This window comes from Geotrypetes seraphini, chromosome 10 (assembly GCF_902459505.1).
Source record: "Geotrypetes seraphini chromosome 10, aGeoSer1.1, whole genome shotgun sequence".
NCBI classification, from domain to species: domain Eukaryota; kingdom Metazoa; phylum Chordata; class Amphibia; order Gymnophiona; family Dermophiidae; genus Geotrypetes; species Geotrypetes seraphini.
In genome coordinates, this window is record NC_047093.1 from 131,651,779 (window position 1) to 131,678,925 (window position 27,147).

Sequence of the window (27,147 nt, forward strand, 5' to 3'; positions counted from 1 at the left end):
AAACTCTCGTATTTCCAGACTTCAAATATGGGCTACTTCTGTTCAAATGAAACTTAGGGCTCCTCTTACAAACGAACGCAATAGCACGCCATAAAATGCCCTGCGCGGTAGTTTCTCAGCTACAGCACGTGCTAATTACCGTATGTGCGTGCGCTAATTACGCTAGCGTACCTTTGTAAAAGGTTATCATGGGCGACGTCAACTATCCGGGGATAGAATGGAACCTCGGCACCTCCGGCTGTGCTAGAGAGACAAAGTTCCTTGAAACGGTAGGCGATTGCTTCCTGGAACAACTTGTCAAGGAAAATAATAGAGGAAACGCAATTCTGGACTTAATTCTAAATGGACTGCGAGTACCGGCATAGGATGTAGAAGTAGAAGGGACGCTGGGAAACAGCGATCACAATATGATCCTCTTCAACCTGGAAATAGGGGCAAAACATCGGTCCAGAATGACGGCCATGGTGCTAAACTTACGAAAAGGGGATTACGAGGGGATGAGACGCATTGTGGGGAAGAAGATTAAGAAGAGGATAAACACTGTAAAGACGCTAAAGCAAGCTTGGTCTCTTTTTAAGGATATGGTCACCGAGGTGCAAAATCTATATATACCGCGTATTGTAGCGTGGCCGGCCCTCGAGGCTTGCGGTAACCGGCCCACGTTTAAAATATTCTCCCCAGCGTGCTTTCCCAAGAGGGAGGAAGTCCCTGTTGTGAATAAACTTATCCTATGTGCATAAAACAGAATGGCCTCACACAGGTAAGTAATGAAATCAAGAAATCAAATTTATTGTTCAACTGAACAGGTCCAAGCAAAAATTCATAAAAAGAAAATGTACTCAAAAGGTCTTGGTCATAATCATGAGAACAAAATATATTGTAATTACCAGCCTGGTCTGGATAACTTTCCCAAAGTTCTTTCATCAATGTCCCAGGTATCACAGAGTCTCCGGCAGTCCTTGACTCTCTCAAAGTCTTACCTGTAAATTGGCAAACAAACTATGTCATTCTGCAATGTGCAGTGCTGCCCTCTCAAAAGCAGTGGCATAAGGCTGGCGGATTCGCCAAAGCGGCTCCTTGTTACCAAGAGCAAAATAACCTGCAAAACTTCCACTAAGGTGTTGGGCAAATTCTGCCCCAGCTTTCAAGATATTCACTCCTTATGAAAGCAATTGCTGAAGTTTTAACACTGCAGCCATCTTGGCAAAAAGAGAGAAAAAAACTTCTCATCAAAGTAAAACCCTTCGCTAGCATACATCCCTTTAGCTAGCTTGCTCAAGGAAAATACTTTTTGTACAGCAGAAATGGAAACATTCAAAAAAATATAAACTCAGAAAGCAACTCAAACTAATTAATTTCCATTTCTTCAATCAATCCCACCTCTGGTAAAGCACTGCAATCCATTGCTTCATAATCTGGGTTTACCAGGGTTGTTCCTTCTGGTTCAGAGTCCAGCATTTCAATGTCCTTTGGCTCTGGGGGACTTGGAGGCTCCTTCCACCTGAGAGCTTCTCCTCTGTCTCCCTTCCTCCTGGTCAGCCAGCTCTCCAAATGCTGCAAAGCTGCTGTACCACGCCCAGCCCTACTCAGGGGCTGAACTTCCTTCAGCTGAGGCTGCCTTCTGCCCTGTTTAGTCAGCTTCTCACAAAATGGAGGATTTAAAGGGGCCCTGCCAGTTTTCACCAGGCTGTGTTTTAAAGCAGGTCTGAACACAGCCTGTGCTTCCTGGTCTTGTTCCTGCCTAACAGGGACAACGTGGTTAGCCCGGACTAGTTTCAGGGGATGTTTTTTATGACTCTTCCCTGGCACAAGGCCGGCATTGGGCTTGGGTTTGTGACAGTATCAACAAGGGATCAAAGAGGAAAAAGAATAAAGAACCGGCATGACTCACTGTAGAGGTAAAGGAAGCGATCAGAGACCAAAAAAACCTCGTTTAAGGAATGGAAAAGATCAAAAACGGACGAAAACTGGAATAAGCACAAACAACATCAACGCAGGTGCCATAAAACAGTAAAAGGGGCCAAAAGAGACTATGAGGAAAAAATAGCCAAGGAGGCGAAAAACTTCAAGAACGTACGCTGGTGGGGCTAGTCTCAGTTAGGGCTAGTCTCAGTTAGGGCCGCCGTGTGAGCGGACTGCTGGGCATGATGGACCACTGATCTGACCTAGCAGCGGCAATTCTTATGTTATCATTCTCATTCAATTGAAGAAATATCGAACTACAGACCAATTGCCAACTTGCTATTCCTTGCAAAGGTAACAGAAAAAATTGTTTTCAATCAGATCTCAGACTTCATAGATAAAACACATGTTCTCCATCCAAACCAAACTGGATTCAGAGCTCACCATTCAACTGAACGTTCCCTCATTGGCTTAACTACAACAATCCTATACCATCTAGATCACCATAAATCTGTCATTCTAATATCTCTAGACCTCTCCGCAGCATTTGATACAATAGATCACTCACTCCTTCTTAACAGATTAGCTACCGTAGGCATTAGCGATCAAGTACTTAACTGGTTCAATTCATATCTTTCTGGACGCACTGCTAAGGTTAGCTTTAATAATTCTACATCGAATACTGTCCCTTATAATTATGGAATCCCACAGGAATCCATACTCTCGCCACTTCTTTTCAACATTTTCCTTGCTCCATTAATAACACTGGCCCAATCAATTGGATTCACTCCGTATGCCTATGCGGATGATATCCAACTTCTACATCCTCTTAACACCGAGGATCCATACGGAATTCGTGATATAAATGGGAAATTAGACCAAATCAACCAATGGCTTAAGCTAAATATGTTAACCCTAAATTTTAACAAGTCCCAGATTATCTTTTTCCCCTGGAAAGAAGACCAGAATCTACAAGAGCCAATTAAAATCAACAATATTCCCCTACAACAGGTTACAAGCACAAAAATTCTCAGGGTCATAATAGATCATAAATTAACATACCAAGACCACATAACACAAACAGTGAAAAACTTTTTACAAATTGTGCCTGATCAGGTCATTAGCAAAAGTATTAGAACCGTCAGCACTCAATATACTTAATCTAATCTAGTATCTGCGAGTTGCACAAACCTATACAAGCTCTAGGCAACTTGAGGAAAGGAAGGGGAAAAGGAAGGGAAGGGTCAGGGTAGTAGGAAGGAGAGGAGGGATGAAGAAGAGACAGGAAACTTAAAACTTAGGCGAGTTAAATAGGGTCAGATGCTTAAGAAGATATTAGAGGGATTAATTGTCAAAGAGTGAAGTTTTACTTCTCCTACACAGATGATATTATAATATGTATTCTTTTCTACAAGAAAGAAAACAAAATTAAGAAATCATTAGAGGGAGTCACTCGTTTAGTTGCCGACTGGGTTGACATCATGAAAATGAAAGTAAATTTAAAAAAACAAACAAATTTTTATTGATAAGCCCACTCAAAATCACCAATGACGACATTCAACACTGCATAACGCCTCACTGAAACTGGAATCAGAACTGAGAGTCCTAGGGATTATATCCGACAATAACCTATCCTTGGAGGCACAAACACGAACATGAACCAAGAAAATATTCATAACTCTGAGAAAACAGATGAATTCGCCAAAGAAAACTTTATGATCTTAGTTCAGTCACTGCTACTATCCTAACTTGATTATTGCAATGTCCTTTATGTAGGATGCAAAGAATCCAGGGAAAAAACTCAAAATGTAGCAGCCAGACTTATTTTCTCAGCAACCAAATATGACAACGTAACACTCCTGTACCTTGAACTACACTGATTCCCCTTTAAAGCAAGGTGTATTTTTAAACTATGTACACCAATCTTTTTAATCTTCCATGGGGAAACACCAGACTACGTGTTGAATTTAATCAAAATATCACCCAAAGACAAATATAACCTGATCAGCAACTATATGAATAAAAGGTTCTCAAATCCTAGAGGAATCAAATACAAAACCATTCACTCTACAACCTTCCAACACCTGGTAGCAAAATGGTGGAATCCTTTACTAGCACAATTAAGGAACACCCCCTCCTACAAAAGTTTTTGTAATGGCCTACAAAAATATCTATTTGGAAAATACCTTAGGCCCCTCCAAACATTAGGCTATGACCACCAGAAATCAAGCAAGACATAAACCACTTCTGCTATCTCGACATTGACCAAGCTCCCTACAATCCAGGAAAGAGGCACCCATAATAGGCACCTTAATATCAAGACTATAACACCAGATACAGCCTATCTTCTCTCCAAACCATATGCCATAATCACACACCTACACGAACACAAACCAAGTCATTTGTGTCATGAACCCTAATGACATAATGCTATCCCTGGATATGGCCAAGGATTGTATTACATTCTAAACTGTAAATTGCGTTGAACTCTTGGGGCATATTATCGATTAATAAATACTAATGTAATGCAATGTCTAACCAGCTGCTTTTTGCAGAACTTCTGCTACTGATAGTATTATGCACATTGTATATACTCCAAGGAATTATGAATTAAAAAAATCCCAAAATAATGTACAGAAAAATAATACAACATAATGAACAGCGTAGTATTTGCGTATAAGCGAAAATTTAGAAATACTCCACAACACCTAGCAAGGATTGGATTATAAAGGAATTCTTGGCTTACCGCTCTTGGTATCAGTATCCTCAACTCCTCCCTCCAGGTGGTCACTGTCGGGATCCTCTTCCATTTTCAGGATCTCTATTGTATTCTCAGTACTGTAACTTTGGCTGCCTGTAAAAAGAATGGAAAAATAGCTTCAGATTTAAAGGAGAGATTAGAATCTAAGAAAAGTAATATTTTGCTAATACTGAGATGAGCTCTGAAAATTCAAGTGTCCTGGTGGAAGGAGCTAAGGTCCCTCTGTAGCTCTGAAAATGAACCGTGACATTCAACAGAAATAGGATGAGAGAAAGAAGGTGTTGAAAGAAGAGGAAGAGAAAGGAGAGAAACATGGGAAAATGGTGAGGGAGAACAAATCATTTAAATAGATAAATAGAAAGGCACACCTGAAAATGAAAAGAGAAAAGTGAAAATAAGGTAACTAGAACACACACATAATCCTCCCAACAAAGGTTAAAGGAAGGACTGTGATGATAACATCTCATTCTCACTGTGCCTGATCCAGAGGAGGAATCTTAATTCAAGCGTCATCACCTGTTTCATGCAGTTCCTCACACGAGCCTGTGGTGGTCAGATTTCCTCTTTCCTCAGATCTCAGAGGTTCAGTCCTGAATCTCTCTTGTTCAAATCGGATTAAAATGTCAGGCTTGATGTTGTGGAAGCCTGTTATGGGACGATGATCTTCGTTAGTACAATATGTTCAAAAAAAGTTACCCCAGACCCTGATTATCTTATTACTGAGGTGGGCAAGTCTTTTCTTCAAGAGCTACAAACAGAAGATTTGTTTGATTTGGTTTCTGATCTATAGCAACAAGATGAAGAACAGATTGATTTATTTAGAAGCATTTACATTTGCCACCTTCTATTGCCTGACACCACCAACTGGAGATCTGCTAAATTGTTCTGATTTAACGAGATGGGGCTGGAGAGGTCTTCAGCCCTCAATAAGTTCATTTATTCTTGATATACAACTATTATCAATTATTTCTATAGTGCTACCAGCGCTGTACAAAGTCACAAAGAAGAAGACAGTCCCTGCTACAGATGAATTTGCAAAAACATCTGATTGGCTTACAATTAAAAAGAGAAATTAGGTTCTTACCTGCTAATTTTCTTTCTGTTAGCCTGTAGACTGGTATAGTCCTTATGAATGGGTTATACGCCTCACTGCTACCAGCAGGTGGAGACTGAGCACAAACTTGTATATCAGGCTAGAATCCCCCCTAGCAATCCAGTCTACCGAATAGCCAAGCAGAACCTAGGAAAGACTTCTATTGAAAACAGTATAACACACTCCGAACAGGAGTGGAAAAAACAACAAATACTTATAAACTATTGTTGGAACATGTATATAACTTATTCCTGGTGGAGAAAACATCTCCACAGCTCATCATCTAAGCCAGCTGAGCCATAACAGCTGTTCTTACTACTCCCCGGCCCTAGAAAAATTTTTGAACCCGCAGGAAAACCAAAATCTGCACGCGAGCAAAATCAAAAACCACAATCCCCGCACAAAGACAGATGGGGGAGGGGGGACTATACCAGTCTACAGGCTAACAGCAAGAAAATTAGCAGGTAAGAACCTAATTTCTCTTATGTATCGCCTAGTAGACTGGTATAGTCCTTACGAATGGGACGTACCAAAGCAGTATCCATTAAGGGTGGGACTCCCGAAGGGCCGACTCCAGAACACGTTCACCGAATACTGCGTACCAACACGCTTGAACATCCACATGGTAGTGTCTGACAAAGGAATGCAGACAAGACCAAACTGCAGCCTTGCAAATATCTACTGGAGACACTAGAGAAGACTCAGCCCAAGAAGCTGCCTGACCCTTAGTAGAATGAGACTTGAGAAAATCAGGAACAGGCTTCTTCTTGAGCCAGCGCACAATAGTAGCCTTAGAAGCGCCATCCCCCTTACGAGGACCCACGAGAAGGACACAGAAAGATCTGATTTCCTGATCTCCCCTGTCCTCTGCATATAAGAGCGAAAGGCCTGACTGACATCCAACTTGCACGTCTCTGCTCGGAAGAGCCCTCCCGGGCCCAACACCGGGAGGACCACTGCCTGATTGACATGAAAAGGAGAAACTACCTTTGGCAGAAAAGAAGGAACAGGCCTCAAGACAACCCACTCCCTAGAAAACTCCAAGAAGGAAGCCCTACAAGAGAAACCCTGCAGCTCAGAAACACGACTAGCTGAAGCAATGGCCACCAAGAAGACCGCTTTAAGAGTAAGGACCAACAAAGAACAGTCACCCAACGGTTCAACAGGAGGGCGCAGAGGAACTGACAGAACCAGATTAAGATCCCAAGATGGAACAGAGGGTCATACGGGAGGCTTGAGCAATTTGGCTGCCGCAAGAAGTAAATCACATCAGGAATGGCAGTCAAACCCTGATCTTTCAATAACCTACAAAAGGCTGACAAAGCCGCAAGCTGAACCCAGAGAGAAGACCAAGCCAGTGCCCTATCCAGGCTATCCTGCAAGAACTCTAAGATGTTAGGCAGGGAAGCATGAAAAGAGACCACTCCACACTCATCACACCACTCCTCAAATAGACGCCAAACCCTCACATATGCCCGATATGTGGAAAGCCTCCAGGACCTCAAGAGAGTTGAGATCATTTTATCTGAATACCCCTTCTTACCTAGGCCACCCCTTTCAAGAACCAAGCCATAAGACAAAAGGGACCCGGAACGAACATTTGAATGGAACCCTGAGTCAGAAGGTCATCCAAGATAGGCAGAGGAAGAGGAACCGACACCAGATGCATCACCAGATCCATGTACCATGGTCGTCGAGGCCAATCCAGAGCCATCAGAACCAGGAGGCCCAGATGTTGAATTATGTGGAGTAGAACTCTGCCTACTAATGGCCACGGAGGGAACACATACAACAGCCCCTCCGTTAGCCATGGTTGAACCAGAGCATCCAGGCCCTCGGTCCGACCGTCTCTGTGATGACTAAAGAAGCGGGGTATTTTGGCGTTGACACTTGTGACCATCAGGTCCATGAAGGGCTGACCCCAAGATTGCACTATCAACTGAAAAGCCACCGGGCTGAGACACGACTCTCCGGGATCTAGCATGTGACGACTTAGGAAGTCTGCTTGAACATTCTCCACTCCGGCTATGTGGGATGCTGATACTTCTTGAAGATGCGACTCCGCCCAGACCATTAGCAGAGTCGCCTCCTGTGCCACTAAAGTGCTCCTGGTGCCCCCATGATGATTGACATAGGCCACCGCTGTGGCATTGTCCAACAGAACCCTGACTGACTTGCCCATCAGAAAGGACTAGAAGATTAGCAACGTCAGACGGATGGCTCTGGTCTCCAAGACATTGATCGACCAAGAAGCCTCTTCCGTGGACCAGGTGCCCTGGGCTGAGTGACCTAAACACTGAGCTCCCCAACCGAGAAGACTGGTATCCATGAGCAGCACCATCCACTGCGGCTGATCCAGACCCGCCCCTTGTACAAGATAGGTCTGGAGCCACCAACAAAGACTGCCCTGAGCTAAGCCTGGAAGCGGAACAAGGTGATCCAGACTGTGCCTCTGAGACGACCACCTCACAACATCGAGGGAAATCGCCATCGACCCTAAGACTTGGAGGAAGTCCTATGCCCGAGGATACAGGATGCCATAAGCAGGCGAATCTGAGATTGAAATTTTCTTATCCAGGCCTCCGGAAGGAAGACCTTCCCCAAAGAGGTGTCGAATAGCACGCCTAGATACTCCAGGCACTGAGAGGTAGACAGCCGGCTCTTGGCAAGGTTGACTACCCATCCCAGCGACTGCAGAAACTCCATCACTCGAGCCGTGACCCGGGTGCTATCCTGTAACGACTTCACTGGAATCAACCAGTCATCCAGATAGGGATGAACTAGAATGCCCTCTTTTCGCAACGCCGCTGCAGGGACCACTATCAACTTGGTGAACGTCCGAGTGATTAGAAGTGATAATGTTGCCCCAAGATCACAAAGCGCAGGAAGCGATGATGGGAGGCCCGAATAGGAATGTGCAAGTAGGCCTCAGTCAGATCTAGAGAGGTCAGAAATTCCCCCAGCAGAACCGCCAGAATCACAGACCGCAGAGTTTCCATGCGGAAGGAAGGCACATGAAGAGCCCTGTTGACCACCTTCAAATCCAGGATAGGCCGAAACAAAGTAAATTGAGTACCAACCTATGCCCCATTCCTGCAGAGGAACTGGAACCATTGTGTGGAGATCCAACAATCTTTGAAGGGTCTAGTGAAATGCCTGCTGCCTCCACGCCAGCTGCGAGGGAGAAGCAAAAAAACAATCTGGCAAGGAACAGGCAAACTCCAGAGCATAACCGTCCTGAATCACCTCTAGAACCCATTGATCGGGCATATCTGCTCACTATGGATAAAAATCCCTAAGCCGGGCACCCACCAGAACCAAGACAGGCGCCGGCAAGGAGTCATTGGGCAGGATGGGCGGCAGGGGACCCGGTAGAGGTGCTACCCGCACCCCAGCGGGCCCCACAAAAGGACTGCATGTGCTGGAATAACCTGGCTCTAGAGATCCCAGGGTACTGAAAAGAGGCAGCCCCTCAACCAGGGCGGAAGTGGTGGAAATCACGCCCACGAGCAGCACTACCTCAAGCCAGCAGCCTGGGCCTATCCTCAAGCAAATGAGGCACTTTAGAATCAGTGAGAGTCTGAACCAACTTATCCAGGTCCTCACCAAACAAGAAAGAGCCTTTAAAAGGAAACTTTGTCAACTTAGCTTTGGACACTGAATCCGCAGACCAAGTGCAAAGTCACAAGGTACTGCGAGCTGCCACTGCAAACGCCAATGACTTAGCAGAAGTTCGCAAGAGGTCATGCAAGGCATTTGAAAGATAAGAAGCACCCAATTCAATCTTTGCCACCTTGTGCTTGTGCAATTCCCAATCTTCAGTTTTACTGTCAAGCACGTGCTTGGCCCAGTGAAAACACGCCCGACCCACCAGCCTGCCACACATTGCCGCCTGCACCACCAGAGCTGTCACATCAAAACTCTGTTTAAGAAGGGACTCTAACTTATGCTCCTCCGGGTCCTTTAAGGCTGCATCGCCCTCAACAGGCACGGTATACCTCTTAGAGATGGCCGAGACCACCGTGTCCACCACAGGCGACTTCAGAGTGTCCCTATTCCCTTCAGGAATTGGATTCAGTTGGGCCATGGAGTGCGCAAAACGAAAGGGAGCTTCCGGCACCTGCCACTGTGCAAGCATAATGTCCTGAATATCCTGATGCATAGGAAAAGAGTGGGAAGCAGAGCAGATCCCCTTAAGCAAGGGGTCCACCATACGCATGGGCTCCGACATGGTGTCCTCAAGGTGCGTAACTGAGGAGACCTGAAGAATTAGCTCATGAAGCTCTTCCTGCTGAAAAATGCGCACCAGATACGCATATTCACCAGCAGGGGGGTGCTCGAATCCATTGCTGGCGGAATCTGATCCCCCAAGAGGATCCTAGAAATCTCCCCAAGGGTCCAGGTCCTCATCAATAACATCTTGCTCCTCTGGGCAAAAATCCTCATCCCAAGAGACTCTTGGTCGAGAGAGGAGTAGAGGGGGCAAAACTGCCGCTGTGTGGGTCGGCACCAGTGAAGACGTCCAGGATAACCCCCCTCCCACCAAGACCCCCAGAGTGGACAAGGAACCTCCAGCCGCCAGCACATAAGCCTTACAAATTGCTAACATAAATTCAGGGGGGAAACCCCAGTGGCCCCAAGGGACTCCCTACACCAGCAGGGGACCCTGCCATACCTTGCCCCTGTATTTCCAGAACAGGGGGAAAGGTTCACCTGAGATAACTGAAATGGAGGAGGTCCCTGCTGAAATTGGACCTGAAGCTGCCAAAATCGGAGCTCCTGCAACCTGCTGCATCTGAAAAGCCTGGGACTTTCCTGACGCTGAGGCCGAGGAACCAACCGACGCACAAAGGGAATCCCCAGCCGATCCGGCGGTAAGGGAATCCTTTTCACTCTGACCGCCGGTGGCCGGGGAACCCTCTGCGTGGGCATCAGAGAAAGCCCGGGCTTCCCCATGATCCGAAGCTGACTCACGAGGTACATGCGGCGAGGTGTCCTCATTGATAGCATTTGTGCTTATATTCAGTCATTTTACTGTTGTTATGCTGTTAAAAAAATTATAATATGTTTTGCTATACACCGCCTTGAGTGAATCTCTTCATCAAGGTGGATAATAAATCCCAATAAATAAGTAAAATATCTAAATAAAACTCTCCATGCCTAAATCAAAATGCACCATGTTCATCAGTCAGGTTCCCCTTCATAACAATGGGGAAGCCTCTCCACCACCAACCCTTTTTCAAACCCTTTACATTCTAGGTTAAGGGTCTTATAGACCTGATCCCAACCCCAGGACCTCCTCTGCCTTTCTGTGCACTTACTTCATCAAAATAGGGGGACATCAAAAGTAGGGGAAGAGAGTATGATAGCTTCTCACCACCACCAAGTTCCTACATGGATTCAGCTGACCTTAATAAAGATGTGCAGGAGGAATTTTATACTTACTCGGTACAGAAAGATGGGTCTGTTCAGATGTCTCTGATTCAGGAGGATCTGTGAAGGGGAGATCTTCCTCTTGTTTAATGCTTAGTGAGAAAACGGATGTTACAATTGGAAACCCTGTTACAAGAAAACACATCTAGGATTCACCAAGAATCTGATAATAATAAATTAGGAAATAGAGTTTAAGTCTCTAAGGGGCCCTTTTACTAAAGCTTATTGCATGCTAGTGGAATTAGCGCATGCTAAATACTAAGAAGCTCATACATATAATATGAGCTTCTAAGTATTTAGCATCCACCACTTTCATTAGCGTACTCTAAGCTTAAGTAAAGGGCCCCTAAGGCCCTGATTCTACAAAGTGCATCCTGATTTTAGGCAGCTGTAGGCGTCCTATAGCGTCTAATCAGCCAATCGTGATGTACGTTTTTAAAAAAAATGCTCCCAAGGCAGGCCGCCTATATTGAAGGTGCCTCCGGGAGCCTAGGGAGGCCCGCAAGACGCCTAAGCTCGCCTAAGGGCTTTAGGCGAATCTAGGCGGCCCTACGCATCTCCGTAGTAAAGGAAGAGACGCTTACAATGTAGGCCAACAAAATGCTGGTCTACATTGTAAGTAGACGCGGCCGCTATACTTATTGAGGCAAGAGACCTCTCTGCCGCTATAAGTATAGCGGGCCGTGGCCGCCTGTCCGATTGCCAGCAGGAGGGTGTCCAAACCCTCCTGCCGGAAGATGCTCCCCCCCCCGACACTACCGATCGCTGGCAGGAGGGTGCCCAATCCCTCCTGCCGGAAGACGCACCCCCCCCGCACCCTCCCCCGTGCTAACAGCCCCCAAACCTCCCCCCCCACCAAACTAACCTTTTCTTGTTGGCCAGACGGGTCTTGCCCGTCCAGCCGGCAGGCCCGCCTCGTCGAAATGAGGTGGGACCGCCCTTTCCCGGCCCATCCCTCCGAAGCCTAAGGCCTGATTGGCCCAGGCTCTAGAAGCCTGGACCAATCAGGCCTTAGGCAAAGTGGGTCAGTCCATCCCCACTAAGTCTAAGGCCTGATTGGCCCAGGCACCTAGATGTTTAATGTCAATCTTGTGTTCTGAAAATGCAAAACCCTTTAAATCTAATACAGCTGCTTACTCTTGGTGGGCTCATTTGGGTTTCCTTTTTCCTCCAATTCACAGTGTTGTGGAAAATATTTCTCATCTTCTTTTTTAATCTTGAATATAACATCAGGATTAATGATTAAATAACCTGTTAATAAGAAGTAGGACAATGATATTTACATTATATTTGTAGAATCCCATAAATTTCCATGTGTGTCTGTGTCTCTGTGGCAATTTTGAGAGCAAGGGGAGGAGCAACTGAGGATCACGCTTGCCCTCACTACTCCCCATAGACTGCCAAAACTTGTAAAATAGGTCCTTGGGGGCACCTACAAGTGGGAAGAGTGTAAAGGCAACTTCAGGTTAGAGGGGAGGGAGACAAACACAAAACCAAAACCAGGCAGAAAAAGAATTTTAAGGCAATTTTGGCACTGACCAAAATTCAGTCAGCTTCTAGTATGTGTATATATATTGGTATTTTAGTATTGTATATATCTGACAAAGCTTAAAGCTTAGAGAAAAAAGACAGTTACAGACTGCCAGTTGATTAAGAAAAAATCTTAGACATTTGCTAGTACAGATATTTCTCTTCATGGCCCTCCAAGGTGGAGACACTGCAGTTGCTATCTTCTTGGTGGCATCTGTTACCATCTAAAGGGGGTTATACACTGCAGTTGACTACTCTGCAGCTGACGTGTCATGGCCTTACACAGATATTGTAGTTCTCAGCAAGAAATCTGACAAGTGAATCCTTCCTCTTGCCTTCGGTACCAAATTTTTGTAGCTTAGAAAAGGAAGACAAACTGGCTAAAGTTGAAAGACTTTAAACTAGATGCTTCTTACATTGGCTCCTATTGGATATTGGATGGAATCAAAAGCCAGGTTCTAAATTTCAGATGATGATGGGACCCAATACCTGGGATTTCTCTAGGGTTCAGAAAATAACAGCACCCATTCCATAACGTACCGGTGATAGAAGATAGAGAAGGTGTATTTACCTCGTGAGATGAGGATGTCATGAATCTCCTTGATGACCTTCTTGTACAACTCTTTCTGCCATTCTTCCAGAACATCCCACTCTATTTCCAAGAAATAAGCAGCGACATCCTTGAATGTGACAGATGTCTGGAAAGCAAGACACGGACACAGTCAGCCAGTTTCCTTATTATGTTTCTGTAGTAGACTTTGTTATATGACTTCTGTCAGTAAGATCAGATCTCTGGTGCATTATGGTATGAATACAGTTCTGGAAATTTTAAAAGAACAGAAACAGATTTCCTGCTCCTTAGACAAATTCTGGAAATCTCTCATGTTGGTTGATTTAGTAGTTGGAAGAAGGTAGTTGGTTTTGGCCAAAGGAACTTCAGCAAAAGCTGAAGAGATGGGAGAGAAGCAAGTAGGTTGATATCTGAAGATAGGAAAAGTGGAGAAGAGTTCTGGGGTCATTCTGTCTGTCTGTGTTGTTGCTACTAACAGTCTGTAATTTGTTTAGAAAGGATAGAGATGGTAGAGAAAGGGAGGATGAATACTGCATATTCTTTAGCAACTCTCCAGACCAGCATAGGTTAATCTTAAAAGTGGGTATATATCTCATCATGACCAGCAGGTGAAGACTGAGACAAAACTTTGAAACTGTACATATCATGTGACCCTTCCCTAATTACCTCAGTCTTCTCTCAGTCTCCAGCAGGTATGGTGAGCTGTACCCATCTCCCTTAGTATTGGAATTTCTTTAGGAATTTTTGTCCCTTTTGTTGCCAGATTGAGCTTGGGTTGACCCTGTTTGGGGGTCCGTCCGACCTCAGGGGTGTCAAACCCGGCGGGTCGCAAGCTGGGTCAGTCCCCCTCCTTTTTTCCACCTCCCCAACATTTTTCTAGAGATGCCTCAACAGTAAGCCTTAATCTACGGCTCCCCGGAAGTTCAACAAGGTTATGGTGGTTGTCGCAGCGGCCTTGCGGACAGAGGGCATCCTGGTGCATCCTTACCTGGTTGATTCGCGCAAAGTCCTTCCAGGAGAGCACCCGGGTCACAGCTTGGGTGGTGGAATTCCTGCATTCACTGGTCTGGGTTGTCAACCTTACCAAGAGCTGGTTGGCCCCCCTCAAAGTGCCTGGAGTATCTTGGGGTTGTGTTCGACACTTCCTTGGGGAATGTCTTCCTCTAAGAGGCCCGGGTAAGCAAATTACAATCTCAGATTCACCTGCTTATAGCATCCCGGTATCCTCGGGCGCAGGATTTCCTCCAAGTCTTGAGGTCAATAGCGGCTTCCTTCGACATGGTGAAGTGAGCTCGGGCCCACATGCGTCCTCTTCAGTATGCTCTGCTTTGGAGGTGGTCGCCCCAGAGCCTCAGTCTACATCACCCTGTTCCTCTGAGCGGCTTGGCTCGCTGCAGCCTTCGTTGGTGGCTCCAGGCCTCCCATCTTGTTCAAGGAATGAGTCTGGATCAGCCACACTGGATGGTGCATCTCAAAGATGCCAGTCTTCTTGGTTGCAGAGCTCAGTGTCTAGATCACTCAGCTCAGGGCACCTGGTCCACGGAGGAGGTGTCCTGGTCGATCAGTGTTCTGGAGACCAGAGCCAACCGTCTGGCACTGTTAGCCTTCCACTCTTTCTTGACGGGCAAGTCAGTCTGGGTTCTGTCAGACAATGCCACGGCAGTGGCCTATGTCAATCATCAGTGAGGCACCAAAAGCACTCATGTGGTGCAGGAGGTGGCTCTGCTCATGGTCTGGGCAGAGTTGCATCTTCAGGACATCTTGGCCTCCCACATAGCCAAAGTGGACAATGTTCAAGTGGACTTTCTCAGTCGTCACGTGTTAGATCTCAGAGAGTGGTGTCTAAGCCATGTGGCTTTTCAGTTGATCGTGCAGACTTGGGGTCAGCTCCTCATGGACCTGATGGCCACTGGGATCAACGCCAAAACACCCCGTTTCTTCAGTCATCACAGGGACGGTCAGGCTGAGGGTCTGGATGCTCTGGTTCAACCATGGCCAACGGAGGGCCTGTTGTATATGTTCCCTCCATGGCCATTAGTGGGCAGAGTTCTTCTCCACATTGTTCGTCATCCTGGCCTAGTGGTTCTGGTGGCTCCGGATTGGCCCAGACACCCATGGTATGCGGATCTGATGCGGCATCTGGTGTTGGATCCTTTTCCTCTGCCCCTTTTGCCTGATCTTCTGACTCAGGGCCCCATTTCCATGTTCGATCTGGGTCCCTTTGTCTTACGGCTTGGCTCTTAAAAGGGAATGCCTAGGTAAGAAGCGGTATTAAGATAAAGTGATCTTCAATCTCTTGGGGTTCCGCAGACTTTCCACTTCTCGGGCTTATGTGCAAGTTTGGCGTATATTTGAGGAGTAGTGTACAATGTGAGGAGTGGTCGCTTTTCATGCTTTTGTGCCTAACTTCTTAGAGTTCTTACAGGAAGGCCTGGACAGGGGCCTGGGTTGGTATTCTCTCCAGGTTCAGCTGGCGGCGTTGTTGGCTTTTCGTGGGTTGTTACGAGGTCAGCAGCTGACTGCCATTCCTGATGTCGTTCACTTCTTGCGGGCAGTCAAATTGCTCAAGCCTCCTGTGCGACCTCTTGGGATTTGAATCTAGTCCTGTCCGGGTTTATGCACCCTCTGTTTGAGCCTTTGGGTGCCTGCTCATTGAAGGACCTTACTCTTAAGGCATTTTTTTTGGTGGCTATTACTTCTGCTAGATGTGTTTCGGAGTTGCAGGCTCTCTCTTGTAGGTCTTCCTTCTTCGATTTTTTTCTAGGGAGTGGGTCGTGTTGAGGCCTGTTCATTCCTTTCTGCCAAAGGTAGTTTCTCCTTTTCATGTCAGTCAGTCTGTGGTCCTCCCGGTCCTGGGTAGTCAGTTTCTTCTGAGCAGAAACAGTTGCACAAATTGAATGTTGGTCGGGTCTTTCGTGTCTACTTGCAGAGGACTCAGGAGATCAGGAAATGAGATCATCTTTTTGTCCTTCTAGCGGGTCCTCGTAGGGGGGATGGCGCTTCCAAGGCCACCATTGAGTGCTGGATCAAGGAGACTATTGCTTCCACTTATCTTCTTCAGAAAAAGACTTCAAAAATTTCTCAGGGCTCATTCCACTCGGGGTCAGGCAGCTTCTTGGGTTGAGTCTTCCCTGATGCCTCCAGTGGATATTTGTAAGGCGGCGGTCTGGTCTTCTCTGCATTCCTTTGTCAGACACTACCGAGTGGACGTTCAGGTGCGTCCTGACATGGTGTTCGGTGAGCGTGTTCTGGTGTCGGCTCTTTGGGAGTCCCACCCATGATGGGGACTGCTTTGGTATGTCACGCTTGTAAGATTAACCTATGCTGGTCTAATGAGTTGCTGAAGAAGGAGAAATTAGGTTCTTACCTGCTAATTTACTTTCTTTTAGACTCTCCAGACCAAATAAGACCCCACCCTGTCTATTGTTGTGTTCTTGCGTGCAGATTTTTATTTTTCGGTCGGTTTCTAGTATTTTTCTAGGGCCGAGGAGATTAAGAACAGTGGCTGAGGCTTGGCTGATGTAGCTGGCGAGCTATGGAGACCTTTGCTATTTGCATTTGTCCTTTGCATTTTCCAACAGCGTTCCTGTTTATTGGTTGATACTCCTGTTCGGAGGCCTGTTTGTTTTCTATATATAGTTCTTAGTTCTGCTTGACTATTCGGCAGACTGAGGTAATTAGGAAGGGGTCACATGATATTTACAGTTCCAAAGTTTTGTCTCAGTCTTCACCTGCTGGTCATGATGAGATATATACCCGCTTGTAAGATTAATCTATGCTGGTCTGCAGAGGCTAAAAGAAAGTAAATTAGCAGGTAAGAACTTAATTTCTCGATCGCCAGTGCTGTGAAGCACTTCTCAACATTGGGGCAGGCAGTCCCATAGCTTACTGCTCCAGCCAGCTGAGAGGGTCCTTCTGGGATCTTTAAATCAACACCCAGTCATGGAGAGAACCTGCCGCCAGTGCTGTGAAACACTTCTCAACATTGGGGCAGGCAGTCCTGCAGCTTACTGCTCCAGCCATCTGAGAAGGGTCCTTCTGGGATCTTTAAATCAACACCTAGCCGCGGAGAGAATCTGCCGCCAGTGCTGTGAAGCACTTCTCAACATCGGGGCAGGCAGTCCCACAGCTTACTGCTCCAGCCAGCTGAAAGGGTCCTTCTGGGATCTTTAAATCAATACCCAGACACAGAGAAAACCTGCCGCCAGTGCTGTGAAGCACTTCTCAACATTGGGGCAGGCAGTCCCGCAGCTTACTGCTCCAGTCAGCTGAGAGGGTCCTTCTGGGATCTTTAAATCAACACCCAGTCACGGAAAGCGGCCCGCGGTCGCGAGCCGAAGGGGCATGGCCAAAGGGGCTCGTCCCTTCGGAGCCTAAGAGGAGCAGGGAGCAGGTTGTATCGAAATTTACCAATATGGGCAATAGGAAGGCCAAAGTAATACCACCAACTTTGATGACTGGTCCGATGGATCGCCACCTTATGGCTCCTGTGTTGTCGCAAGTGAAAGAGCAGGTAAACTTAGATACTTTAACTGCTTCTCTGTCCTCTGGGGAACTTACACCACCTCCTCAACCACCATATTCTCCAGGGTTAGAAGAGTCCCACCCAGCGTTGGAGGGAACATCTTCTTCCCCACAAACATCTTTACCTTCTGGACTAGAGAAGTTAGCACAATCCTTGGAGGGACCTAAAGAGCTGACCCCAGTGCAGATGGTCATAGGGCAAGGCTCTGAAGTTCTCCCTAAAGATAAAGAGATCACTCTAAACGATATATGGCTATGTATTAAGAGAATAGAGTCATCATTACAAAAAACTGTTTTGAAATTATATCAGTTTTCCTCAGATGTAACTGAAAATTAATGAATATGATGTTAAACAGGGTGAAACAGCAAAATAGTTAGGAAAAATAGATCAAGTTGTTAATACTTTACAAGTTACTGCTGTTTCCAATATTAAAGATGGTATGTTGACTCATGCTAAGTTAGAAAAGCTAGAGAATTCTATAAGGGCTAAAAACCTCCATTTATTAAATTTTCCTGTAACACATTATTTGTCTTCCTTAGAACTCTTGAAAATGTATTTGAGGGATATATTACAATATACTAAAGTGGATACTCTTGAATTAGATAACCTCTATTACATTCCAAGTCTAAAGAAATACTTGAAGAGGGTGAAATGGATAAACTTGTTTCATCTGATAGTTTGAATGTATCACAGTTCCTTGAATCCTCTAAGGACATAATTGATAAATGAGCAACTTTAATAGTGGTCTTCAAAACAGAGTTGGAAAAACAGGCTATTCTGAAATTATATTTCTTGAAAAAACAAGACCTGTTTTGTGGGCAACGTGTGACATTTTTTCCAAATGTCTCTAGACATACACAGTTTAAAAGGAAGCAATTCCTTCAGCTAAAACCTATGGTGGTTGGCAATTGGAGCTACCTTCTTCCCATGCAAGTGCTTAGTCTCGTACGGAAGTGATAAGTATATATTTTTTTAACTAGTCCAGTTAGAAGACTTTATTAAAGGAAAACCTTTGCTGAAAGCTTAACTTCTGTTATTAATAACTTTATATATATTGGAGGAGGGTGTATGATTTATATAGATTAGCCAATTACTGCCTGCGATGTTAAGATAGGTGGATTTAAGTTTATAATTGATACTGGTGACCATTATAATGTGGACTATATCATGGTTGATTAATTTCCTTTATATGTTAAGTTGTATTTTATATACAGAATTTAGTGGATATTCGTGAATATTTGTTATCGTAATGAATAATCAAATAAAGAATTAAAGAATAAAAAAGAACCTAATTTCTCCTTCTTGAACATAAACTTAGATTTTGGGGCCAAAGCAATTACCCAAAAATGGGGTTTTCTTCCCGGGCCTACCTTAAGCCCTGCTGGTCCAGTGGTAAGTCCCGAGCAAGAGTGATCCTCCTATACTCCTTCCCCATGCAGTCACACTACTCAAAATGGCCGACACGAGTTTCCACAGTGGATACTATATTTATTTACTGCCTTTTCATGAAGAGATTCACCATGATAAGCTTCTTTGACTGGGTAACAAAAAAACTGGATGAGGGTAAGTCCCTGGATATCATGTATTTAGACTTTTGCAAGGCTTTTGATAGTGTTCCACACCGTACGTTACTGAACAAGATGAACGCGTTAGGACTAGGAAAAACACTGACAGCATGGGTACAGGATTGGCTCAGCGGCAGACTCCAAAGAGTAATGGTGAACGGTATTCCCTCTAAAATGTCAAAAGTGACCAGTGGTGTCCCACAGGGTTCGGTCTTAGGCCCGTTGCTATTCAATATCTTTGTTCAGGATCTAACTCAGGGACTTCGAGACAAAATTACATTATTTGCAGATGATGCTAAACTATGCAACATTGTGGGCAGAGCAACAGAACCTGATAATGCGACCAGGCCCAGCACTATGGAACAGGACTTGATTATGTTAGAACAATGGTCAAGTACTTGGCAGCTAAATTTTAATGCCAAAAAATGTAAAGTAATGCACCTTGGGAGCAGAAACCTATGCAGAACATACACCTTGAACGGTGAAATCTTGGCAAGAACCACTGCAGAAAGGGACTTGGGAGTTCTCATCCGGGAAGATATGAAAGCTGCCAACCAGGTAGAGAAAGCTTCAGCAAAGGCAAGACAAATGCTGGGTTGCATCAGAAGGAGCTTTATCAGCCATAAGCCTGAAGTCATACTACCGTTGTACAGATCCATGGTGAGACCTCACCGGGAGTACTGTGTCCAATTTTGGAGGCCACATTATCAAAAGGATGTGAAGAGAATGGAATCGATCCAGAGAATGGTCACTAGGATGGTCTCAGGACTTAAGGACATCCCATATGAAGAATGTCTGACCAGATTGCGCTTATATTTTCTTGAGGAGCACAGAGAAAGGGGGGACATGATAGAGACATTCAAATACATCACGGGTCACATTGAAGTGGAGGAAGATATATTTTTTCTTACGGGTCCCACTGCAACAAGTGGGCATCCGCTAAAACTTAAGAGGGGAAGATTTCATGGTGACACCAGGAAACACTTCTTCACCGAGCGGGTGATTGATTGATGGAATAAACTTCCATGCCAGGTGGTTGAGACTAGTAGCGTGCTCGACTTCAAAAATTGATGGGACAAACAGGTGGGTGTGTTACAGGGTTATGCATAAAAGATGGGTAATCCATGGAGGGAGGGGTCTTGTTGGGCAGACTCTTCTGCCATCATACTCTATGTTTCTATAAAGTGGTTTACAGTACATTGAATAGTAATCAGGAAGTCATAGGCATTTTCCCTATCTGCCCTGCAGGCTCACAATCTAACTGTGGTACCTGGGGCAATGGAGGGATTAAATGACTTGTCTAGAGTCACAAGGAGCAGGCTGGGATTGAACTCACAAACTCAGGGTGCTAAGACAGCAGCTCTAACCACCAAGTCACTCCCTCCCACAGTAACCTTGCAAGACTGACATGAGTTGGGTTTATATTCAAGTCAACACTTTTTTCCCCCTTTTTGGGTTAAAAGTTTACCACAGTTTATATTTGGATGGATTTATATTTTAGTCCCCTTGTTGTACCCAGCTGTAGGGTAGAGATCCTCAAAATTTACTCCTTTAGGTGGGCCATGAACCAGAACCAGACATTTGCTGGAAGGCCAGAGCAAGTATTCTTCTCAATAATGCCAAACCATACAGATGGTTTTAGTAAACATAACTTCAACTTTATTCCATCTCTCTAGAACCAGAGAGAGGCTCTTCTTGAACAGTAGGTTGCAGAATAAAACAACAAACTATTTACATATTCAAGTATATTAAAGATGGCATGTTGTTTTAGTATCTCCTGATTGTGAGATCCCCTGTGCTAAGAATCTGATCTATTGGTGGAGATAGCCCAAGGCAGGAGCTTAAGAAATCGCTGATGATGTCACTCATATATTGATGTGAATCCACCATTCAGAGAGATCCAAGTCCTGCCTGAGGTCTTATGCACTGCACATTTCTAGAAGTTGCCTGTTTTTCAAGCTGTTTCCTGGTCAGTAACAGTGCGTATCAGTCCAGAGCTGCCGTTATCCAGTTCACATTGTTCTAACCACCTTTAACACATAAATAGAGACTACTAATGTTCTTTGCCTAGGTTGTGGAGATTCATGCACCAAATCTCACATCCCTTGGGGTATGAATTTACCTCCAGGCTACTTTAGCATATATGGTAGATCTTTACAAGAAGTAATACAGCAGGGATATCCCACATCCTCAGCTGCATAAATGCACTCTAGTAGACCCCATCCTGAGCCTACCATCTATTAACGGGACCATGCAGCTCTCCTTCCCTCTTCTGATCTCATAAACCCCATTATACAGACTACTGCAATCTACCTTCAACAGGTTAGTCTTCCCTCCAAAACAGATGAACAAGAAAAGAGAAGGGAAGGCTGGAAGAGATGCACAGGGAAAAGTTTTCCTATTACAAGAGTAAAGAAGAATTTCTTACTTGACACAAGACAATAAACATAGAAAAGAAAATAAGAAAATGCTTTTTTATTAGACTAAATACTTTCTTTGAATTACCTGGTCACAACCCAGGGCAGACATTTCCCTCCTGTTTCCCTCTGAATTCTGCAGCTGCTGGGAGGGATTCAGGCTGGAGATTTTCCTCTTCCTGGAAAGATGAGCAGATTGGGCTGATCCCTGAGTCTTAGATATAATCCCTCCTCACCCCTATGCAGGAAGGAAACTGGTTCTCCCAGGGATTTGCAGTTGCAGGACAGAGAAAGTTTCTGCTTCTCTTCTGAATCTTGTCTGTTCTTTGCAGCTCTGGAAGTAGAGAAAACAACTGAGCCTGTGCAGAGCTCTACACCCCATCCCTTCAGTGAGGTCATCCTTGAAATCCCACCTCCTTAAGGTGGAGCTGTAGAAATAGCAGATACAGGGCAGATCATTCTTGTGTGGAATCTACTGTGCTGTCTCAAGATTCAGAAGAGAAGCAGAAACATTCTGTGTCCTGAAACTAGAAATCCCTGGGAGACCCAGTTCCCTTCCTGCAGAGGGGGGGAGAGAGCAAAATTGCTTACCTGTAACAGATGTTCTGCATAGACAGCAGGGGAATGCAGCCACAATTGTTGATGAAGTCCCCCTGGACCAGGGGTGGGCAACGAGGGCCGCAATCCAGTTGGGTTTTCAAGATTTTCTCAATGAATATGCATGAAATCTATTTGCATGCTCTGCCTCCATTGTATACAAATAGATCTCATGCATATTCATTGGGGAAAACCTGACTGGATTGCAGCCCTCATTGCCCACCCCTGCTGGGCTTAGCCTGCCTGGCTGAACTTTCCCCTAGCTACAGTAGTTTTTTTTTTTTTTTTTTTTTGGGGGGGGAGGGTCCTACTGGGCATGTGCAGCCACCTTGCCTCTGGAGCTCCACCCCCATAGCCCATCAGTATACTTCTAGCTCATTAAGTAAGCTGATTAGAGAGATGGAGGGCAGGCAAGTGTGGCTGCATTCCCCTGCTGTCTATGGAGAACACCTGTTACAGATAAGTACACAGGTAAGCAACTTTGTTTTCCTCGAAGACAAGCAGGGTAATGCAGCTCCACATGATGGTGAGTCATTATCTTGAATAAGAAGTGGGAGGAGGCAAATCAATTCTTTTTTTTTTAAGTGGAAACAAATTGCAAAGAACAGATTCTCCAAATTGTGCTGAACTCTGGTCTAAACAATTGGTTGGTTAGTAAACGTATGGACTGAAGACCAAGTTGCTGCTCTGCAGATATCTTGTATGGGAGCTGCCCTCAAATTTGCAATTGATAAAGCTGTCGCTCATAGTTGATGTGCTCCAATGTGACCCGGAGGAGACATGGAAGCTTTCTTATAAGACAAAGAGATGCAATTAGCAATCCAGGAAGATATAGTTCGTCTAGAAATTGCATGTCCTTGAGTAGCTGTATTGAAGGAAACAAATAGTTGATTGGTGGCACGGATAGAAGCAGTCCTGTCTAGGTAGTAAAGTACCGCTGTTTTGCCATGCAATGTGTGAAGAGTTTGCTCCGTTGAAGAACCATGTGGAAGAGGAAGAATGAAGGCAAAGAAATAGACATTGATGTGAAAGTCCGTAACTACTTTTGGAAGAAATTTTGGATGAGTACAAAGAAGTACTTTATCGCGAAAAAAAGTGAAAATATGGGTCATAGATGACCAGTGCTTGCAATTCACTAACTCTTCTGGCCAAAGTAAGGGCCACTAAAAAAGCTGTTTTCCATGTTAAGAACTGTAGTGGAGCAGATCCCAAGGGTTCAAAGGGATCCTTCATCAACTGGACCAAGACAATGTTGAGATCCCAGGCTGAAGGTGGAATACAAAGTGGAGGTCGGAGATTGTTAAGACCTCGCCAAAAATCGAGAAACCAGAGGATTTTGTGAAAGTGGTTTTCCATCCCAAAAAATGATGGTAGGCCAATATAGCTGAAAGGTGAAGGCGTACAGAGTTTGTCTTAAGACCTGAATGTGATAAGGGTAGTAAGTAATAAGTGAATAAGAAAGCAAATATTCTGGTTTGTCCTGCTTTACTAAGGTACATTGGCTATCCTGCTCCAAGGTCCTTAAACATTCTGGGACTCGAAAGAAGAAATAAGTCAATGTTTAATAACTAAAAATCAAGACACAAAGTTGTTTTCTGATCCAGTACGGTTATAAGATTTATCCTTCATGGTTGTTGATATAACAAAACACTTAGGGGTCCTTTTATCAAGCTGCGGTAGGGGTTTAATGCGTGTAATACCGCACGTTAAACTGCCTGCCGCGCTAGCCACTAACGCCTGCATTGAGCAGGCGTTAGTTTTATAGCCGGCTGCAGAGGTTAGCGCGTGATGAAATGTCCGATGCGCTAACCCCGCTAGCGCAGCTTGATAAAAGGACCCCTTAGGGCTCCTTTTACAAAGGTGTGCTAGCGTTTTTAATGCACACTCCAGGTTAGTGTGCGCTAGACGAAAACTTACCGCCTGCTCAAAAGGCGGTAGTAGCGGCTAGCACGTGAGGCAATTTAGCACACGCTATTCCGCGTGTTAAGGCCCTAGCGCGCCTTTGTAAAAGGAGCCCTTAAATGATTTAAATTTAAAACTGTCGTTTGCTCATCATATAACTTGACATTTTTGTTTATGCACTTGTCTTGCTGTGCTGTTTAATAAAAATTATTACACATAAATTTAAAACTGCAAGGAAAAGATCAGATCATTACAAGCATGTGTGATCAAGTTAAAGCATTCCAATGTAAGCTTGTTCTTTGGGAAAAGCAGTTAAAAAATGAAGATTTAACGCACTTTCTTACATGCAACATAAATCACGCTTAGGTGAAATTGCATCGTATCAAAAGTACCCAGAAAACATTTTAAACCTTAGAACCAAGTTTGAAACAAGATTTGTAGATTTTCAATCTTTGGAAGACAAGTTTTCTTCGATTTTCTCAATAAATATAGAACCAGTACCTAATCATATGCAAATGGAAGTAATTGAGATCCATAGAAACATTGAGTATGACGGCAGAAAAGGGCCGTCGGCCCAACACGTCTGCCCACTCAAAAGAACCCTCCCCTTAAAAGAACACTCCCCCTAAGCAATTCCCGAAAGTGAACCCACATGTTTATCCCATCGTTTCTTTAAGTCGAGTACGTTGCTGGCTTCAACTACTTGACGTGGAAGGCCATTCCAACAATCAACCATCCTTTCAGTGAAGAAGTATTTCCTGATGTCACCATGAAATCTCCCACCCTTGAGTTTGAACGGATGCCCTCTTGTTGCCTTGGGACCCGTAAGAAAAAGGATATCTTCCTCCACCTCGGTATGGCCTGTAAGATATTTGAACATCTCTATCATGTCTCCCCTCTCTCTGCGTTCTTCGAAAGAATATAACTGTAGCCTGCTTAGACATTCTTTATATGGGAGATCCTTGAGTCCTGAGACTATCTTAGTGGCCATTCGCTGAACCGATTCCATTCTCTTCACATCCTTTTGATAATGCAGCCTCCAAAACTAAACACAGTACTCCAGATGAGGACTCACCGTGGTACTGTACAATTGCATTATGACTTCAGGCTTACGGCTGACAAAACTTCTTCGGACGCAACCCAGCATTTGTCTAGCCTTGGCCGAGGTTATCTTCGCTAATGATAACACCCAGGTCTCGTTCTGTGACAGTTCTTGTTAAGGTTTCACCATTCAGGGTGTATGTTCTGCTAGGGTTACCGCTACCAAGGTGCATAACCTTACAATTTTTGGCGTTAAAACTCAGTTGCCAAGTATTAGACCATTGTTCCAGTAAAAGTAGTGTCTCATAGTGTCGGGCACAGTTGCGCTGTCAACCATGTTGCATAGCTTAGCGTCATTGGCGAATAGTGTAATTTTACTTCGAAGTCCCTGAGGCGGGTCTCGTACAAAGATATTAAACAGTATCGGACCCAAGACAGAGCCCTGCGGCACTCCACTGATCACTTCCGACGTTTCTGAGGGGGTACCATTTACCACCACCCTCTGAAGTCTACCTCTGAGCCAGTCTTTAACCCATGCAGTCAATGTTTCTCCTAGTCCCATCATTCTCATCTTGTTTAATAACCTACAGTGTGGAACACTATCAAAAGCCTTACTGAAGTCCAAATACACGATATCCAGGGATTCTCCCCTGTCCAGTTGTTTCGTTACCCAGTCAAAGAAGCTTATCAGATTGGATTGACAAGACCTTCCCTTCGTGAATCCATGATGGTGGGGAACCCTCAGCCTCTCGTCATCTAGAATCGGATCCAATCTGTTTTTAATCAATGTTTCCATAAGTTTACACACTATTGATGTGAGACTCACCGGTCTGTAATTTTCAGCCTCTGACCTGCATCCCTTTTTGTGGAGCGGAATGACGTTAGCAGTTTTCCAGTCCAAGGGGATCTTTCCTTTGTTTAGGGAAAGATTGAAAAGCGCAGTTAACGGCTCTGCCAGGACATCTCTCAGTTCCCAAAGTACTCTGGAGTGTAGATTATCCGGTCCCATGGCTTTGTTCACCTTTAGCCTCGATAGCTCATGGTATACATTGCTCGCGGTAAATTCAAAATCCCGGAATGGGTCCTCCGAGCACTCCCTTGTTTGCAGCTGTGGTCTGGATCCCGGCGCCTCACAGGTAAAGACCGAGCAGAAGTACCCATTGAGTAGTTCGGCTTTGTCTGAGTTTACATAGTTACCGTCAGATTTTCTTAGGCGCACAATCCCGTCTGTGTTCTTTTTTCTGTCTGAAGAAATACCTGAAGAAGGATTTATCCCCTTTGTTTACATGCCTAGCTAAATTTTCTTTCATCTGGTGTTTGGCATTCCTGACTGCTGTTTTAACAGTTCTAGATTTCTCCAGATAGGCTTCTTTAGCTTCCAGTTGTTGTGATTGTTTGTAGGATACAAATGCTCTTTTCTTCTGCTTTACTAGTTCCGAGATCTCCAGTGTGATTCAGATTTGAAGACAAAATACAGTGAAGTTGGCTTGCTTGAATTTTACAAATATTTGCCAGCCAGGTTTGAAAATACTCAAAATTCGCATATGAAATTATTTCCATGTTTGGAGGTACTTATCGGTGCGAGCAGTTATTTACACCTATGAAAGGAAATAAGTCTCCAATCAGAACCAGAATTAACGACATTCACCTTGGGCCAGTTTTAAAAGTAATCACTGCAGACAAGATTTTCCCTGAAATAGGAAAATTAGTAGCAGAGAAGAGATGCCAAGAGTGAGGAAGAAAACATTAATTTTATCGTTGCTCTTATTTTTTTTATACTGTACTTTTCAAAATAAACCTATGAAAAATT

At 44.7% G+C, this 27,147-nt stretch overlaps 1 protein-coding gene across 1 annotated transcript in view; it reads right to left on the reverse strand.

Annotated features, from left to right (window-relative positions):
- The window catches only part of LOC117367631 (zinc finger protein 665-like), a 34,398-nt gene extending 12,282 nt beyond the window's left edge, over positions 1-22,116 (reverse strand). The window contains exons 1-6 of the mRNA XM_033960385.1: positions 21,886-22,116; positions 13,291-13,417; positions 12,327-12,440; positions 11,202-11,315; positions 5,180-5,308; positions 4,649-4,756 (exon numbers count right to left, since the gene is read on the reverse strand). Coding sequence (XP_033816276.1) covers positions 4,649-4,756; positions 5,180-5,308; positions 11,202-11,315; positions 12,327-12,440; positions 13,291-13,417; positions 21,886-21,909 — 616 coding nt within the window. The 5' untranslated portion in view covers positions 21,910-22,116. The remainder of the gene's footprint in view (positions 1-4,648; positions 4,757-5,179; positions 5,309-11,201; positions 11,316-12,326; positions 12,441-13,290; positions 13,418-21,885) is intronic.
- Between the last annotated feature and the right edge of the window lie 5,031 nt (positions 22,117-27,147).